General features: G+C 34.1%; 3 protein-coding genes across 7 annotated transcripts; all 3 read left to right on the top strand.

Moving 5' to 3' along the window:
• LOC140969272 (uncharacterized) lies at positions 1-8,193 on the top strand. Of its 5 annotated transcripts, none has more exons than XM_073430579.1 (15): positions 1-97; positions 879-999; positions 1,096-1,207; positions 1,279-1,389; positions 3,165-3,269; positions 3,660-3,743; positions 3,834-3,949; positions 4,650-4,751; positions 4,853-4,966; positions 5,072-5,128; positions 5,822-5,888; positions 6,029-6,082; positions 6,310-6,384; positions 7,551-7,586; positions 7,864-8,193. In XM_073430579.1, exons 2-15 carry the CDS (start codon positions 980-982, stop codon positions 7,954-7,956), a joined length of 1,146 nt encoding a protein of 381 aa, XP_073286680.1. In that variant the 5' UTR covers positions 1-97; positions 879-979; the 3' UTR covers positions 7,957-8,193. The 5 variants fall into 5 exon arrangements, with proteins under 5 accessions (XP_073286680.1, XP_073286677.1, XP_073286679.1 ...); XM_073430576.1 differs by having other exon boundaries at positions 2-98; positions 811-999; XM_073430578.1 differs by having other exon boundaries at positions 6-98; positions 860-999.
• Positions 8,194-9,117: 924 nt separating this feature from the next.
• On the top strand, positions 9,118-13,156 carry LOC140969235 (gamma-interferon-responsive lysosomal thiol protein-like). The gene is made up of 5 exons (XM_073430528.1): positions 9,118-9,406; positions 9,845-9,910; positions 10,055-10,195; positions 12,432-12,524; positions 12,714-13,156. The coding sequence occupies exons 1-5, from the start codon at positions 9,170-9,172 to the stop codon at positions 12,918-12,920; spliced, it is 744 nt and encodes a 247-aa protein (XP_073286629.1). The 5' UTR covers positions 9,118-9,169; the 3' UTR covers positions 12,921-13,156.
• Positions 13,157-16,616: 3,460 nt separating this feature from the next.
• LOC140969261 (uncharacterized) lies at positions 16,617-17,793 on the top strand. Its single transcript, XM_073430566.1, has 2 exons — positions 16,617-16,777; positions 16,867-17,793. The coding sequence occupies exons 1-2, from the start codon at positions 16,721-16,723 to the stop codon at positions 17,560-17,562; spliced, it is 753 nt and encodes a 250-aa protein (XP_073286667.1). The 5' UTR covers positions 16,617-16,720; the 3' UTR covers positions 17,563-17,793.
• Positions 17,794-19,185: the final 1,392 nt, after the last annotated feature.

Below are 19,185 nucleotides of genomic sequence, written 5' to 3' on the forward strand. Positions count from 1 at the left end.
TTTTGGAAACTCTCATTTCAGTCAAAGATTGGTGTATAGACAGCATATATCCATCAAGAACACGCTAACGATTCTCGTCAATTTCCTGAAAGCGGCAGGTGAAAAATTGAAAGATTCGTTAATTTGTAATTTCATCTTCCTGCAGTACCATGATTTTAAATTTTTATTATTCAAAACTGTTCTGTTTGCATTCTTTTTTTCAAAAAAAAAATAAAAAAATAAAAATACAATCTTGTGTTTGGCGACTGTGACGATCGATCCTTCGGAGAGGATATGAAATTATAAATGTTTTTTTTTAATCTGGAAAGTTCAGATTGTGAATTAACAGCGTAAGCTTGATTCTGACGCTGCAAATTGATGAATTTTGTCCACTTGTTTCCTCTGTTTTATGATTTTTGCATGCGTTACTCGCTTTTTGTTTTCCATGTTTTTGGCATGTCGATGAATAAGGTATTTTGATTCGTTTCAAGTGGGAAGGTGTTTTTAGATTTTGGTTAGGAATAATGGTCGAATGGTTGCTTACATGATAATTGAATTTCTGCTTTATTCTGAATTTGGTTACGTATTATGGATATCTTTGATACATAAGTGTAAAACGATGATTGTACGAGTTGGCTTTATACTTCGTACAAGAAAGCTGTCTTGATTTAAAAAAAAAAAAGAAAAAAAAAGGAAAGCTGTCTTGATTGCTTTGAATAATTAATGGAGCTCATCTTATTGAATCATTGATTGAACAATGAGGATGCGATGTTTGAGTAACGGAGAGGTTGTTTTGCTCTAAAAAGAGTGTCTGTTTATTGTGTTCTACAGGGCATTTTTTGTACTGCGGAGTAAATTTATGATAGTGATTGCAATATAGAGTTGTTTTATGCCATGCGGAGTAAAGTTTTGAAAGTGACAGATGCGTTGTGGAGTTTTTCATGTAATTGATCTGTTCCTTGTCCCTGATCTTTGAGTAGAGCAGCTTTTCTTTATCCTGATGGGAACCCCGCATCGCAGGTTTGCAAAGCTCTCTTTTGATTCAAGTAAAGTGCTACTGATAGGCTGGTAGTTTATGTACCTTTTATTTTCATTATCTTCAATATCTATGTGCAGTGGGTTTGCGAAGAAGTCAACTAGTAGTTCACGGCTCGTGATAACAACCATAATGGGAATGGTGCTTGGATATTTTGTTGGTGTTTCATTTCCATCAGTTTCTTTATCGAAGGTATGCCTCAGGTCCTTCATAACTAATCTCTAAGGAGGATGTTTATCATGATTTCTATTTTTTGTTGGCAGATTAATCTCCCCTCAAGTTTAAGGTCATCTATTGATATAGCGCTTGGTGATCATTTATCTGCCACTCGTAGTTTTCCCAAAAATCTTGGTACTACTCCTTTAACACCCAAGGTACTGCTTTTTCTCTTGCATGTTGCTGTTGTAAAAGTTTTCCATAATTTCCACCATCAATCAAATTATATGTGGTGCACTTTTTGTGATATGAATGCTGAAGAATGGACGCCGGGAGCTTTGTATTTTGTGATGTGAATGCTAAAGAATGTATGTCAGGAGCATGATCTATTAGTTTCTTTTTGAGAAAAGAAGTAAATATCTTCATTCTTCAACACTTAACACTTATTTCGTTGGAATTGTATACGATAGTTATTTAGCAAACCGTCACTGTTTTTGTTTGCTCCTGTGGTAGATGTCTTAAGTAGGATAATCGATAAAGTGAAGGATATAGAGATTTTGGAGGGCACGGGTGAGGAAAGAATGGGACTGAATACTTCACATCTTTAATTTTCAATTGATTCTTTTTTTTTCTTGAAACAATGTAGTTGCTAGATATTTTGTCAAATTTTATATTTCAAATTAACTTAGGAAGAACACAATTTAGGCATAAACACGAATGATGAACTAATAAGTGGATATGCAGGAATAATTGGTTGTACAATTGATGGATTTTAGCCAATTAAATACATGAGTCTAGAATTAGGAAGAAGCCCCAAAGACCGTCTTGCTGGGAGGAATCATGTAGTTAATAAAGTGGTCAAACCTATTTGATGGATGGAAGAGAGCAGTTATTTTACGCTCAAGATCCTTTGTGGTGTGTAAGCTAAACTAAAAAAAATGAGGTCTTTCTTTATGGAAGTTACGATGAGTCAAAATGTAGCAATGTAGTTTATTAGAGAGAAGATTGAAAGCTAGAGAAAAAGAGACCTGGTTATTGTGGATTTGGAGGCTTGTGATTAGTAACTACTTTGCAAATGGTTGTGGAAAGTGGGCAACGGGAGTAGGTTAAGATTTTGGGAGGATGATTGGGAGGGGAGGGGTCTTCTCTTTTTTTTCCTTCTGTTTTTTGACTATCATCTTTAAATAACTATCCTAATGCAAATTTATTTATTCCATGATGTTTCTTTTTGGATTGTGGAATATTTGCTATGGGGAGAGGTTGACTTTAAGAGATGAGAAGAGGAGGAGATAGAGTTCTTGTTAATTTGGTTTTAGCATGCTATGTTGAGAGTCTGGTGATAAATCTCACCTGACCATGCATTTTATGTAAATGACACGATGAATTTAGAAATCATATTTTCTGTTTGTTCATTGAAGGACTTTGGTTTCAATTGGGCGTGGCAAAAAAATAGGAGACTCGTGAGAACGATATATATTTGAACGAGTTAGCATCTAGAAAATTTTGGAAGTTAGTGATAATGGAAATTATTTGTGAGCTTTGGAGAGAGAAACAAACAGATTTTTGAAAGAGTATAATAAGACACATCTCAATTCTCAACTGTTTGAAAATATCAAATAATGGATTGCATTTTAGGCATAATTCGATGAAAACCTCAAAACAAACTCCATTCAGTTGTCCATTTGGTAATTGGGTGGCAGCCTATATTAGATTGAACAAAAAATTATATAATTTGTGTTGACATGACATATTTTGATTGAGATATGAATGTATAAGATTGATAAGAATATATTTTCATCAAGTACCAAGCTCCATGTCGCGGTGACTCTGTTCCAAATGCTGTAATGACTCTGTTCCAAGTATTTGCCCTGATTGGTGGCCCTACTACAATTGCAGCACCTAATATACTGGATTATTTGTTGGCTTTTGTTTGATGTGAGTTACAGTCATGTGTTAATTGTACCTGTCGTTTTTCATGTTTTTGGTATTTCAGATCCATATTCCTACAAATCCTCGTGGTGCGGAGTCCTTACCACCGGGAATTGTTGTCTCGGAATCAGACTTTTATCTGAGAAGATTATGGGGTGACCCTAGTAAGGTATGGTTTGAAGAATGTTGAAATGGTTATAGCTCTGGGACCGACAAAAGGTTATCTCTAGAGAATAACATTTCTCTATGCTGTATCAATTTTTTCAGTACTATGTTAATGCTAGATCTGATTCATCCATGCTCGTTTGTAGGTTGATTTTGAGTTAATTGTGAAACTACTTCATTATAATGGTTTCGTGCTCGTAGTATATGTTGTTATTGGTTGGTTGGAATCACTCTTTTCATCTTTTGTGTTTCTGTGAATATGTTCATTATCATTTATAAACATAATTATAGAAGTCTTTGCATATATTGGACAGCCAAAGGCTCTGGTCTACAGAAATTTTAATGGAGTTTATGGTATTGGGCTTTGCTTATTGGTACAATCTGGAACTTTCAGGATCTGAAAAGGAAGCCAAAGTACCTAGTAACTTTTACAGTTGGTTTGAATCAAATGAACAATATAGATGCAGCTGTGAAAAAGGTTAAGACTGATTATAATTTTGTTAACGTGTAAAGAGATTTTCTTTCTTGAAGTTTCATTGCACTGATATTTATTTAACTTATATTGTAGTTTTCTGAGGATTTTCAAATTTTACTTTTCCATTATGATGGCCATACAAGTGAATGGGATCAATTTGAATGGTCACGAGATGCCATACATGTCAGTGTTAGAAAACAAACAAAATGGTAATGTTCGGTTATCCTTATCAGCGACGAGCCATCTTTGATTTTCCATTCCTTAACAAGAGCTGAGAAGCCATGATGCTTCGTGATTGAAAACTTCTTATGTTGATTGTGACGGTCACAAACTATAACTAGAATATTAGGGCATATACCTGTTAACCTTTCATGTACTATTTATTCTTCATTCGTTTGTTCCTTTTGGTCAGACTCGAGGGAAAAAAAAAATCAATGACCAGGACCATTCCATGCATAATGTAGATGAGAGAATTAAGAGACAAATTAGAGATGAATGGACTTCTGGACCGAAAATGAGAGTAAAAAGTATCCACAGCTATTGCTAAAATATCATTTAATATTTAGGTTAAATTTTGGCAATTAGTGAGGATAGAAGTATTTAGAGCTTGATCTTTTGGCTTCATTCTGACATAGGAGCAGTGTAATTGGGGATCCTGTAGCACATATGAGCCTCAGGGGAGATGGTTTACTGCTTGGAAACTTCAAAGAAACTATTCTTTTTAACTTGCTTTCTCAAGAACCAACCAACACTACGATAATGAGCTAATACTCAATATCATATTAACATAACCCCAATAAAAGCATCATCCTTCAAATGAATATTGGTCTCAACTTGTGAGTGATCATATTTTTGCGGAGTAAATTTTTTTCCTTGTTTGATGACTTGTCCTTGTTGCTGGTTTCGTAGGTGGTATGCAAAGAGATTTTTGCAGCCAGATGTTGTAGCTGCTTATGATTACATTTTCATTTGGGATGAAGATCTTGGAGTTGAACACTTCAATGCTGAGAAGTAACATATGTTCTTTAGCCACTGATATTTTCCAAATTCTGTATTTGTTTAGTATATCGCTTATTTCTCCTCAACTGCTTCGGGCTTTCTTTACATGGCAGGTATATCGAACTTGTTAAGAAACATGGTTTGGAAATTTCTCAACCTGGTCTCGAGCCCAATAATGGACTGACATGGCAAATGACAAAGAGAAGAGGTGATGGAGAAGTACACAAGTAGGTTTATTGGCTGACTATCGTAAGACATACTACCCCCGCCCACACCCATTTCATTTGTAAATTTGAGTTGTAAATAAGAAATGGGTTGATATTGATAAGCAGGGATGCAGAGGAGAAACCAGGCTGGTGTAGTGATCCATATTTGCCTCCATGCGCAGCGTAAAATCTCTTTTCTAATTTAGAGATTTTCATTTTGTGTGGGTTAGTATATTTAAATTGGTTTTTTCTAGTTCTGAAGAATAAGGAATTGGGTTGGTCATAAGCTCTGCATCTACACAAGACAAATATTTAAAGCTATAACTTGCATAATTTTTTTGTATGTCAATTTTCTGTTGAGTGTGATTTGTCCACCGAAGGGTGGACAAAAAACGATTATCATGATGGACAATAATAATGGAGATGTCAACCTGTTTTTTTGGTGACAGACGGCTAGAGGTGTGATATTCGACAGATTGGAGACAATGATGAGTCAGATAAACCTACATCGATTTTTGGCTCTAGTATCATTTTAAATTTTATAGTATTTAAAAAAAGGAGAAAGAAGAGACGAACACAAGATTCTTGTTGATTGACTTCAGGGACTATATCTACGAGATTGATTTCCAAAAAGGAAATAGTCTTCTTATTCTATCAAAGCAATCAACCTCCTTCACAACCTTGTGGTGGGGTTCTATAATATAGAAAATCAATGTTTGGGACCGTGGACCTGCAAAGTTCTTCTGAGAGTTAATTTCCTCTAGATTGTTTCATAAACACTCGCATACGAATCTTAATATTTATGGTAAATCTGATTTTCTTCCTCTCCTGCCTAGCGCACAATAATTGTTTCCTCTTCTGTCTGGTTTGGCTCAGCTTTGTGGAAATTATGGCTCCCGTGTTTTCTCGTAAAGCTTGGAGATGTGTTTGGCATATGATTCAGGTATCTGTCTCATTTTGCTTTACAGTGTCTTCCTCACGTGTTGCTTCATTTATTGACTTCACTACTCTGTTGCTTTCCTTTGTGATTTATGTTTCAACCTATTGTTCATCCATGACTCTTTTTTAATCATTTACTTGCAGAATGATTTGGTTCATGGATGGGGATTGGACTTTGCATTAAGAAGATGCGTGGAAGTCAGTGTCTCTCTCCCTCTCACATGCCAACTCCCCACCCCAACCCTCCAAACTCCATGATGGCATGCATGAGTGTGTGCGCCTCAAAAACATTGAGCAGCAGTTAGTTAGAGGAAAAGAATGCCATTTCAATTTTTCGTAGCATATTACTTATTTATTACTAGTTCTTGGAGACCCATTGTGTCATTGGGGTACTTCTAATCATCGGTGTTTGTTTGTCGCTGTAGCCTTCGCATGAAAAAATTGGGGTTGTTGATGCGCAGTGGATTGTACACCAAACTATTCCATCACTTGGAAGTCAGGTTAGTGATGCTGCATAACGTTTTTCTCATAATTTTCTGAATTCAAGATTCATTGAACTTTAGTCGTGCTACATGTTGTTCATTTTGTTGTGGGCTTGGGGATTGTAACCTAGGTTTTTTGACTTTATTTGTTCATAAGATTATTGAAATAAAAAAGCACATCCATGAAGCTTTTAGTCACGTTCAGTTTAAGGACTAAATCTTCATCTGTCTTGTTATTATTTCTTGGATTGTCAGATTCTGATGAAGATCAACAATAGATAAGGGGGCCATCTTTTGGTGGAGTGATAGAATGGATTATTAGGTGTAAAACTCAAAATTTCTCTTTTTGAGAGAGGTGCTAGATAGCTCGCTCAATTTAGTCTTGATACTAGGGCTCTGTTACTGTTTGATGGCCATAGGGATTGTCTACCATGTAATTTGTTTATCCTAATGGCAAATAATTTTCCATTGAGTAGAATTTTTTCCTTTCATTTTTTTGCTGATTAGAACTTCCCATGGCATATCTGTCTCCCGATTTCTTCTAATTCAATCCAAAATTCGATTTCCAATGTGGTTATTTATGGCAAGGACTCAATGTACAGCATCACACAATGTCCACAAATTCTCTGTAGTCTGCCTTGTGCCCAGATTATAGAAAACAATTGATTTCCTTTTGTCCCTTTGGTGCCATATGGCTTCCCGCTATAAATATTCATAATTCATGCCATTCACTATTGTGAATGAGGAACAGTAGTTTCTATCCTGCCAGATTCAAGCACAGCAGGCAACAATGTTCCTTTTTTATTTCATAGTTATTGTCATCTTGAAACATACATTGATTTTAAAGCTCTTTTGATCACATATTCTTCTTTTTGGGAGGTTAGATAGTAATATTTTCTTTCAATTTTTTTGTTTGTTTTTCCTGTTAAGTTTTTGCTCTGATGTCTAGCACCATGTTATACCTCAATCTTCTCGTAACATCTTCCTTTTTGTTTTGTTCAACAAATGTAGATGACATCATGTCATGGAATTATATTACGCATAATATTTTGTTTTCTTTCCTTTTTATGTGTTACTGTTTGCATTCATGTTTCTTTCATATTCACTTTTCGCTTGTTCATCTTGTGAGCTAAATTTTCTACTAAAAGTTTTTACTAAATCCAAACTTCCTCTTAAATGCTCAGGGAAAGTCTGATCATGGGAAAGCTCCATGGCAAGGGGTATGTATATCCTGAACTATGACTCATCTTTGTCTCTATTATTTTTTTAATTTTCCTCTTAACTATGTTACGTAGCAAGACTATAGCTCATCTACTGTCATAATAAGATTATAAGTTAGTAACATGTAACCTTGTCTATAATCCTTGAACTTTGAAAACTCGTTTGTCCATTTGAAACCTACTACATATAACGCAGTCTAAAAAACACAGGAAACATGTTGATTTTGGTTTCGGGTATAGATTTATATATCTTGGCTGATATTTGTCTTTTTTGAAGGTACGAGAGAGATGCAAGAAGGAATGGGCTTTGTTTCAAGATCGTCTTGCTAATGCGGAGAAGGCATACTTTGCATACCGTGAAAAAATTTAAATTATCGTCTGATAGTAATTTTTCTTTGTACACGTTTCTTGGTTCATCCTCGTCCTACTTTTTTCCAATTTCCTCGTATTGGCTCGAGCGGCATTTAGGCTCTATCTAGGTCAGTTCAGTTTACAAGTAGCTTAAAAATGCAGTTATATTCTACCGTAGGTTTTTTGTTAGGAAAATAGGTACAGCTTCAGTCAGGTTTTGTGTTCCCTAGTGAACATAATCTAATTAGTTTTTCCCCATTTTTGGTTCCTTTCGCATCTTTTAAAGCTTATCGATTCACCCTGCTGATCAACAAAGAACACGTGCGCGTGCGCGGCTACTTGCATACAAAAAACACATTACACCCGAAGTGCTAGCACCGACCTTTGGCATACCCCTGAATACATGTACACGGTTTGTGGTTATACGAGCCAACACAAGAAACAGAGCAATGGACTTGAGTCACTTCCGTGGAGAGATTGCGGGGCGGGCTACGACATGCATACGGCTCAAAGCATGGATCCCACACGCTTTCATGCACGGTCTATGCGATGTTAAAATTAGACAAACATAGCAAACATCACCGCGGATCCTAGCAACTTCAATAGGTATTCTGTTGTCAACCCAAAATGCTGCTGGATAAGGCACTCGAGAATCGTGGCATACACAGGCTTGACGCATCCTAATGTGTTTGCTCAAAATTCTTGAATCTGAAAATTCATGTGAAAAGCCGTGAGTTTTTGTAAAGTATTTTTAATTTCAATACAATATGAATAAAATTTCACTGGAATATTTTTTGGCTTTAAAAATTTATCATAAATATAATGATCTAATGATAAAAAGTTGCTCGTTCTTCTTTCCAACATCTTTAACTCTGTTATAGATCATTAAAGTCTTGCAAATAAATTTAAAATATTTTATTGTAAGAGCAATTTTTCAGTTATAATTTGTAATATGTATAAAACTATTCATTCACAGACACGTGGAGTTTATTCATCCATGAACAGAAACAAGATTACGTAACGGCTTACAAAAGCAAAGCAAATCAAAAATCTTTGGGTTGGTCGTTGGATGATGATGCTTTTTCATAAATTTGTTCGTTTAAAATAATCTCAAGGGTCGGCCCACTAGAATCAATCACCTGGTGGTGCAAGCAGACAAATATATCTATCTAATAATAATAATATAAAAATGTAGGAAATAATTGGATGAGCGTTGAAATTGATCTGCAGCCATGGATGCTCTTCGTTTGCTCTTCGTTTCATTCATTATCACTGCATCTTTTTCATCTGGGTTTGCGTCGAAGGTGAAGCTCGAGCTCTACTATGAGTCCCTTTGCCCCTACTGTTCCAATTTGATCGTTAATTACCTGTACGAGGTTTTTGAGTCCGACCTGGCTTCAATCACCGATCTGAAGCTCATCCCATATGGCAACGCTAAAATCAGTCCTAATGGAACCATTATTTGCCAGGTTTTCGTTCTTTACTTTGAAGATTATGAAATATCCTTGTGATCTCAGTATTATAATTTTCGGGCAGTCTCTTTTTCTTTTATTTTGATCTTGTTTTTGTTATTATGGTTATGTTTTTTCGGTTATGTTATCGTTTTATCGAAGAGGTAGGCAGCCAAGTTGGATACTTGATAGGAAAGGATTGCGTTTGGTTGCCCTTTTCATTTCTTTGTTTTATAGACTTCTAGTGAATTTGATTAAAATTCTGCCTTTTGTTTCCTGTCATGCATCAATTATCAACCAAACAGCTGGAAAAACCACCTCATGTTTCTTTCCTTCGATAAATGAACCGAATTTTTTATCAAGGTCCACGGAGAACGGTGGAAGCTAGCTTTCATTGGATAGCGTCTTGTATATGACTTAGACACTTCACTGACATCGAGTTTTTCGTGTTTGCAGCATGGAATAAATGAATGCATACTGAACACTGTGGAGGCATGCGCAATCGATGCCTGGCCAGATGTGGTTAGTGCTGCTTGGTCGAGATTTAGAACCTCTTATTATGTTTGCTGATCTTTAATTGACCATGGCGAGGCTCTATGATTTTTTGCCTTCAAAATGTATTAGGATTTTGATATCTTGTTTCCATCTTTCCATCTCCTGATGCAGAAAGATCATTTTCCATTTATCTACTGTGTGGAGAGTCTGGTGTACCACAAAAATTACTCTCATTGGGAAACATGTTTCCAGAAATTGAATTTGGATTCCTCTGCTGTGGCTTCTTGTTATGTCAGCGAGCGCGGGAAAGAGGTTAGCTCTCCTGCTTGCAGGATCTGAATAGTCGCTCAGGTTGCTTTTATTTTGTGACATATTTGATTTGAAGTGGAGTTCAAGAATTCTGTCGTTTAAAATTGTACATTTAAGATTCATAGTTTTGAAAAGTAGATAATTTGACTATGAAATCAAGTAAATCAGAGTTGCTCAGAGTTCTTGGATGATGACAGGATGATTTATGGTTTATATACCAGGATTTTGGTTGGAGTCAATTTCTGAAAGAAATTTAATGTGAAAATTTTGAAACTCGTCAATGATTTTGGTTATACTATTGAATTAGTGGCAAAGACATCAAAGCACTTTTGATGTATGCGAGACTCAGAAGTTATTGGCAGTATGTCTATATCCTCAATCTGTCTTTAGTATTACGGAGATTATATAGTTGTGATGCCCCGCCTCTATCAAAATCCCAGAAATAGTGGTGATAGGATGGTCCATATCACTAGACTCTTACACGTTTTGTTGAGCTTAGCATGCGGAAACAAATAAATTGATAACCAGGATTTTTATGCACAACTCCCAAAGTGTCACAATTAATCATGCTCAAGTTTGATGTATATTTAGAAGAATATAAACCTTTTAACGGAATTGAACCTACATAATTCAGAGATCTTCTCTGCCAGATGAGCGGTATTGCTTACCATATCTTAGACTACCAAAATTTCTTTTGAACGTCTCAGGGCCGACTTATGTCATAAAGCTTTAGTTAACTATTATATTTTGTAAGAAAGTGAAATATTAATTAAACTATTGATCCCTTAATATAGTAAAAATGTACTCTCATTTTTATTATTAAACACAATTTCACCATCACTTGCCTACCAGTAATCCTATTATATCTTAACAATTTTTATTGTGCTTACAAAAAAATAGGAGGCAGTGGAAATTGTGGTGCATTTGTGATGTAATTGATTAGCAAATGGCTGATGCATGCCCGTGACATTACTCCTCGTTTTTTCACTTTGCATGCCTGCTAATTATTCTTTTATATCTGAGCATATTTTATGGTGCTTGCGGGAAAAAAATTTGGAGTCAGTGGAAATTGTGGTGCGTTTTTTATGTAATTGATTAGAAAATAGCTGACGCATGTCCATGACGTGACACATTTTCCACTCCACGTCTCTTCCAGATTCTGTATCTACCATTGTCTACCACATACATTATTTCTACCCGATGTATTGTCTCTACCGGTTGTTTGTCTTTACCATATTGTTTGCTTTATCTCTACTGAATATGTAGTTTTCTTTTGTTTAATCTTCTTCCGCTTCAGTGCATTATTATTCTGCTTTTCTGGACTCTTCCGCCTCAGCGAATTCCTACTGCTTACTATATTTTTTCTGGTTGATCGAATTGAAAAATTATGAGGTCCTTACAATTTTTGAAGGATCCTGTATGTTAATTTTGCTCTTATTCGAGTTTGATGTGCCATTAGTTTAACTGTTTTTCTCATTTGTGGAAATCTCTAGTAGATGCCATATGTTTCCTCAGCGGCTATTCTTATTGCATGGTAAATTTATGGGGATGGTATTATATAATTAATTGGCACACTGATTGAAATATTCATCTTCTTTCTTTTCAAATAAGTACCTCATAAACTATGTTTCTTGCTCTGAATAGAGAAAATTTTAGCAGCATCTTGATTGCATCTAGGAGACATGTTTTACCCAGTTAATTATGGCAGATACCTATATTTGTGTATTCCCTCCAGCGTAGATAACCGTGTACATTACTGTATTTTTCCTATTTCATAAAAGTTGCAGTGGGAACTTGCTCTTTGAGTAAAATAGCTGAGTGCAAGCTTTGAAAAAAATTGTCGACATAATTTGGCAGAGGCTAAGGCATTAGTATACTGTTTAATGGAGGAAGGTGTACTTCAAAAGATTGGACTTTATTCCGATACAGCAAAACCCTACTAGGGTGGATTATATTTGAAACATATAGACATTCTTTTGATGATTGAGGTGGATATCCAAAATCGATGGACTGTTTCTGATATTTTTTTTTTGTTAACAGTGTAGTTGAAAACTTATGAGTAGCAGATGCATGCTTTGAATTTCAATTTTTACCATTCCATTCATTCTAGAATTTATACACATGCTTCTTACCTATTTCCTTGCTTTACTGTATCAGGCATATATTTGTTTAATTGTTCCTTGATTGAGCATTTTCTATGCTGACGTTATTTGAATAAAAATTTATCATCTTTTTGCAGCTTGAACTTGCATATGCAGCTGAAACAAGTGCACTTCAACCACCTCATAAATATGTACCATGGGTTACCGTAGATGGGCAGCCGCTCTATGATGTAATTATCCTTTAAATTCCTTCCAAATTATGCCAACGTGATTTAAAACGAGTTGACGAAGTTACGAAAACAAAAAGTTTCCAACTGAAGATGTTTGATGCTGCTTGATACTGATTATTGCTACATGGGATGATGAGATTGTACTATTGTGTTTGTTTCCTACATTTTACGTTCTCTGTGTTGCTGCAGGACTATCGAAACTTTATCAGCTACATTTGCAATGCATATAAAGGAACTACCAAGCCATCTGCTTGCAGTGAATCATCAATGAGAAAAAGCATTCGAAAGGTGATGATGGACTCAATGACATCCCTCTATACAGAAGTCACATACAAGTCAAAGATGTCTCAAATCAGGCAATATATACTGAAATGGTTGGACCAAGTAATGCAATAATGGTAGCTTCATCGCCAGCGTTACAACGCTTAGTATTACTACTTGGTTGATGTTTTTGGTCTGAACATGATCATATAGTTTAAAGACCTACTCTTATCATCTGTTGTGTTCAAGCTTGCTCATCTTGTTAAGTTTTGTGCTGTATATGTGGGCATACATATATACATTAATACATAACTATTTTTATACAACATTGTAGTCGATATTTTAATTTATTGTGTTTCTGGGATTAGTCATAGGCCCTCTTAACCAAAATCTCCCTTTTAGCATGCCCTAAAAATCAATTTCGATATACCTGACAACTAGTTCATCTATCATGAAGGTCACAAATTTGGAATAAGTTGACACAATTGTAACAAACATCTCCTCAAACTCCTAAAAATCACTTTCTTTGTTGCAGATTGCATGAGATTGAAACTAGAGAAAATTAGGGCACTAAATGTACAGATTCAACTTGCCCATGATTTCTGAATAATGATAGAAAGGAATAATTTTTTTAATTCAAAACTATATGTGAGCTACCAAATGTGTGCCATTATACATGTTTTCTTGAAAGAGAACAGTTTCATTCCCAATCAAACTGAATGGTTAGAAAAGGAGAATTGTTCTTTGATCATCCAAAATTAGCTCGAGGAATGGCACAAGAAGCTACCCAGGAGAATGCAAACTGCAAATTAATTTGTTATGGTCTCAGATCACTTGTCATGAAAATGGTGCCGATTAAAGTTCAAGCTACCAGAAATGGAGTTTTGGGCATACTCAGAAGACACAAGTCCACCAAAAGACGAGCGATGATGGCGTTCGTTCCCGCCTTTGGTGAATGCTGTCTCTGTTTAGCTTGCCAGTTTTGCATCAAAACAGCCAACTGATTGCTCATGACTTGTAGCTGTGGTTTGTCTAAGGAAAACAACCATTTTTCACAACCACCACTCACTTCTTTTATTCCAGTAATCATATAAAAATCTTGCATGTGAATACAATGTAATCATATTATTCATATATATCTTTAAAATTCTCAAAAAATAATTTATAGAAATTAGAATTATAGAAAATGAGAGAAATGATCTATGAAAAATATTCAAGTGGTTTGTAGAAACAAAGGTCAACTTTATAATTTGTTCGAATCTATTTTTATTTATTTTTAAAAAAAAAATCGAGTGGGACTCTGGATAGTCAAGTTATTATTTTTGACCTGGTGTAATTAATACGAGCGGATAAAAGTTAATGCGATTGTAATAACTAAATAGCGTACGCACCGAAAGTTAGTTTGTAAATTTAATTGAAATCTTCATTTATTTATTTAATAAAGTAGCCATATAAATGACGAATATAGACAATAAAAGTAAATAATATAAACAAATCGTTTATCTAGTGTGATTTATCTGATTAACGTGGTTTTCAGACTATTATATGAATCCGAAATTTATCTATTATATACTGAAAATTAACAAATATGAGTTTCATCATCCCTAAAGAAAAATAATAATAATACAAACACTTTTTTTTTGTTAGCCACGAAGTAATATATAAAATCAATGCAACTGGTAACAAAATATCGAGACAGGAATTTCTATAAGAGCTGGTAGTGATAAAATAATAATATGTAAAGTGATTTTTTTATAAGTAATGTCAAAAAATCAATCATAAAAGAAATCTCATCTTTTAAAAAATTTAAGACTTTAATATATCCATAACTTTGACTAGGCTAACTTCAAGTGTCAAGATAATATAATATTTATCTTCAGAAAAAAAAATAGTATATAAATATTTTAAATTATTTTCATAAAATAAAATATTAACAAAAAGGACTGGACTCTTCACTTTTTCACTCTCCAGTCAATATTAGATTTATGCTATAAAGTCTTGGCTTTTTCTGCTTTAGTCCAAAAGGCCAACCTAAAAATCGAAACATGAAAAATAGAAGACAAATTCAATGATGTCTTTTCAGTGTATGTTTTCATTAATTTGATTAAAATCGAAATTTTATACTTTTTTACAATGTGATTTTAATGTATATTAGATTACAAATTATGAAAATAATTTGATGTAGCAATAAGTGAAAATTATGACGAGATATATTAATTAAAATTTCGACAAATTTAATTTTAATTTAAACGACCGTTTTAATTATTTTTTCCCAGAATTGTGATTGGACTTGTAAGTGGAGAAATTTTACTCACCAAGCAAAAATGGTTTTGTATTTTTTTTTTATATTAATGTATAGTTTATGTTATTTGATGATGAAGTAACCTAAATAGATGTCTTATTTTTGAAGATCAAGTTTGTGTTTTTTGTTGTCTTCTATCTCTGTATCTTCCTACCAGTTCCATTGAAAATGTACTAGGATAGGTAACTTTATGGTTGTGTGTGACTGTACTTGATAAGTAATGACTTGATTTTTCCCGGGATATGTCAGGTGTATGATGTTCTTGCGACTCTTTATTTTGGTTAATACATAAAAAGATAAATAATTTTACATAGATATCACATATAGATAAGTAAAATTATATAATGTAATAATTTACGCTTCAATTGATCTATTACATCAAACTTTATATGAGATTATCTTATGAATCAATTTCATGAGATAAATCACTGACCTGGTTCATGAAAAAATATTATTTTATGTCTAAAATATAATTTAGCACTACAAATATGGATCGTATCGACTCATCTCACAGATGTAAGTTTGCAGAAAACAAAAAAAAATTAATATTTTAATAGTTATAATCCATTTAGCAATGAAAATTAAAATCAATTTATTATTGTATTTATCAAGGTAATAAAATATAATGAAGAGTTTCTTTAGGGAACCTTTGAATAGTCTTTGTAAGCCAACAAATCCAAAAGCCTAACCAATAAATCTTTCATCGACACTTCACGTATGCTACTTTTTACAAAATAGAGTGTAGTTGTTTTCATAAGTAGGATTTAAAGAACTTTTACAAGCTATAAATAAATTTGTGTAGTTGTAGAGAGAAGAAGTAATTGGAGGAAGTAGGATTCAAAGAACATATGTGAGCTTAAAATAAATAGATAAATGTATTTATTTCCCTAATACTCATTCAGCTGACACCATTAAACACATAAAGAATAAGCCAAAGCAATAAGCATGCATCATTCACCGGTCATACCAACTTATTAAATGCAAACAGAAGATTTGATGGGCTTGAATTCACTTATTCAAAACATCAAGATATATGAAAAACAATGGATGTAATAAATAGATAATCAAAATTATGAATACTAAAAGACGGAATATCAATCATCAATTAACAATATCGGAAAATAAAAATGTCAGTGGTATAAAAATAAGGCAAAAACTTGTGTGAGACGGTCTCACGGGTCGTATTTTGTGAGATGAGTCTCTTATTTGGGTCATCCATGAAAAAATATTATTTTTTATGCTAAGACTATTACTTTTTATTGTGAATATCAGTAGGGTTGACCAATCTCACAGATAAAGATTCGTGGGACCATCTCACAAAAAACCTACTCTAAAAATAAATACACAATAGATATTTTTATTCATGCTATATATATATATAGATATATTAGAATTAGATTAGATTAGACTATTAGAAACACTTCACTTTACAATTCTTAAATTGTAATTATTTTTTTAATAAAGTGAGTGTGAAGTGTGAACACTAAACAAACAAAAATGAACTGCTATATATAAGGGTGAAAGGAGGGAAGCAAACAATTGCTAAAAGTTAGTCTTATTAAAAAAAAAAAAAAATTAAGCAGACAACACTAATTCTCTCAGTTCTCACTTCAATTCTAGCTAAAGTGCAATAATGGATGTTCAAAAAGGCCTCCTTCCTCTAAACAGTACTTATTTCCACCAAGAAAAGGTAATGAATTGAAACTTCTCACTTGATTCTGTACAAATTTACAGCAGAAGTAAAGATGGAATTTTGTGAACATTTGATTCTTGAAACAGAGCATGGATGATTGGAGGCAATCTGTGCTGCTGAACATGGAGCTGGAGGAAGAACTCAGGATCAGAGATGAACAAATTGCCCTACTCCAAGAAATGCTACACGTAACCATTAAAGAGAGAAACGAAGCTCAAGAAAAGTGCCAAAATGTGTTCTTTGAGAAGATTTTGATTCAGCAGAGATTGAACCAATCTGCTCCGAATTCTGGTATTTCAAGCATCGAAGAAGATGATCCCATAAAAGGGATTGAATTAACCAATGTCTTCTCTTCCTCGGATTGTGACGAGAGTATTGTTTCGTCTCCACACCACCTCCCGCCCCCGCAGCTTCCTCCGCCAGCAGGAGAGGTGGAACCAGAGTTTCCCATCTTACTCGAAAGGTCATTGCCGGAAAAGGGGAAGCTTTTGCAAGCAGTGATGAAAGCGGGGCCGCTTCTACATAACCTCCTCCTCGCCGGCCCTCTCCCGCGGTGGCGCCAGCCTCCACCGCCGCTTGACACCAACCAGATCCCACCGCCACCGGTGGTGATTCCATCATCACCAACATCTCTTCCAACGCTAATGTCCATTCACTCCATCCACCAAGAATCGTTACAAAACAACATTTTGAAGGTATATAAGAAGAGGGCTCTGTCTGAAAACTCTGATTATCCCACCGTTGAGTTGAGATACCAAAAGAGATTTCTCCAATCGCCATGAATTAGCTAGATTGATTGCTTTTAGTACTGTATTATATGCTTTTCAACTTCTGCAATTTCTAATGATTAATTTAGCGTTAGTGTAGTAGTTTGGATCAAGTGAAGATGGGAAGGTTCAGACAAAATCGAGGATTTTGCTGTCTGCTTTTTCTGACCTGTAATCTGGTCGGAGCACGGTCTCTTAATTTGTAGCGTACAAAGTGGTGTTGCCATATGAAAAAGATTTTAATTTTATTTGCTTTCAATCATTAAAAAGAATAAATTCTCGAGTAAAGGGTGTCCCCAGATTTTTTGTTGGGTTCATTTTCGAATAAATATCAGTTTTAAATCACAAAAACATATTAAAAGACGTGTTTGTACAATCTTTAAAAAATATCATAAATGGAGTATTAATAAAATGAATGTTTGAGACTTGTATATTTATTACTATACTATTAAGGTCAAGGTCTTAGATCTCCCAAAATGTTACCACAGCCCTATGATCTCTCATCAATTTTTTTTAATATAAATCAAATTAATTAAAATTAGATCAAACTCCAAAAAAATTTAACCAAATACAAAACAAGCATGTAATACATGCGCCGAGGTATTAGTAAATCATCAAATAGAGAGAAGGTTAAGACCACAACGTGTGAAACTTAGGGCTGACAAAATCTTCCAAAATCTCGATTCGTCCCGAAAATATATCAATATGCGCTTTCCCGACCCGAATTGTCGGGATTCTCGTCCTGATTGAAAAACTATTATAATATTATTAACCCCTAGAAATTGGCTAACACATTTGAAGAAGACTAGCCATTCATAGATAACAATTTTAGGTCTTAAATTAATGATTAAATAATTCATCAAAATAAAAAATTCATGTAGGCAAATATTATAATTTATAATTCAAATACAATCATGCAAAATGAAAAAAGAATTTATCATCATATTTTCTCCTTCGGCCTACACAGAGAAAAATCAAAGGAACACAATGTAATCATAAAATTTCATTAGTGAACAAATATAATCGCTAAACATTATTAAACTAACAAAATATTGATCGATGCCAAATGGAGCTTGAGAATGTTGTATGATGGTTTAACGAGACAATGATTCCGCATGCTAATTTTTGTTTTGGATTTGCTCTGAATAGTAAAGAAGTTGTTTCAGATTATTTGTAATTTCCGAGAAAGATGATTTAATTTTTAATGATTATGTGCATTCTCTATCGTTCTCATACTCATTAAACTTAAAAATCGACGTGTCTTATCCAGATTCAAAGTATTAAAAAAATATTTATCACGACATCCTCTCATTACTTGACCAGATTCGAACGTTCAGATTCCAACACTTTTCGAGTACGAGATGGAGAGAAAAAATATTCAAAATTTTTATAGAGATAAAAATTAAGCAAGAAGGTTATAAGACAGATCCATACCCGACCCCACCCCACCCCTAGTGAAAGACACGGCTCGTGTAGGTTCCCACATATCAAATTTGAGATCCACCTCCAGATCCCATTTGTTTTTTTTCTTTAATTTACATATTTATCTTATTACAGCAATTGCTTTAGTTTAAAATTTACCTTCTTGGATAATCATATCTTCCAAAAGCTAGGACAGGAAACAAAAAAATGAAAGAA

Source organism: Primulina huaijiensis, unplaced genomic scaffold (assembly GCF_012295235.1).
Source record: "Primulina huaijiensis isolate GDHJ02 unplaced genomic scaffold, ASM1229523v2 scaffold40277, whole genome shotgun sequence".
Taxonomy (NCBI): Eukaryota; Viridiplantae; Streptophyta; class Magnoliopsida; order Lamiales; family Gesneriaceae; genus Primulina; species Primulina huaijiensis.

Excerpts from the sequence above, each read along its gene's own strand:
- LOC140969272 (XM_073430579.1), top strand. The coding sequence starts at position 980 with ATGGGAACCCCGCATCGCAG. Across the intron at positions 1,000-1,095 it reads ATGGGAACCCCGCATCGCAG|TGGGTTTGCGAAGAAGTCAA; the intron begins GTTTGCAAAGCT and ends ATCTATGTGCAG. Across the intron at positions 6,083-6,309 it reads CATTAAGAAGATGCGTGGAA|CCTTCGCATGAAAAAATTGG; the intron begins GTCAGTGTCTCT and ends TTGTCGCTGTAG.
- LOC140969235 (XM_073430528.1), top strand. The coding sequence starts at position 9,170 with ATGGATGCTCTTCGTTTGCTCTTCGTTTCATTCATTATCACTGCATCT. Across the intron at positions 9,911-10,054 it reads TCGATGCCTGGCCAGATGTG|AAAGATCATTTTCCATTTAT; the intron begins GTTAGTGCTGCT and ends CTCCTGATGCAG. Across the intron at positions 12,525-12,713 it reads ATGGGCAGCCGCTCTATGAT|GACTATCGAAACTTTATCAG; the intron begins GTAATTATCCTT and ends GTGTTGCTGCAG.
- LOC140969261 (XM_073430566.1), top strand. The coding sequence starts at position 16,721 with ATGGATGTTCAAAAAGGCCTCCTTCCTCTAAACAGTACTTATTTCCAC. Across the intron at positions 16,778-16,866 it reads CTTATTTCCACCAAGAAAAG|AGCATGGATGATTGGAGGCA; the intron begins GTAATGAATTGA and ends TTCTTGAAACAG.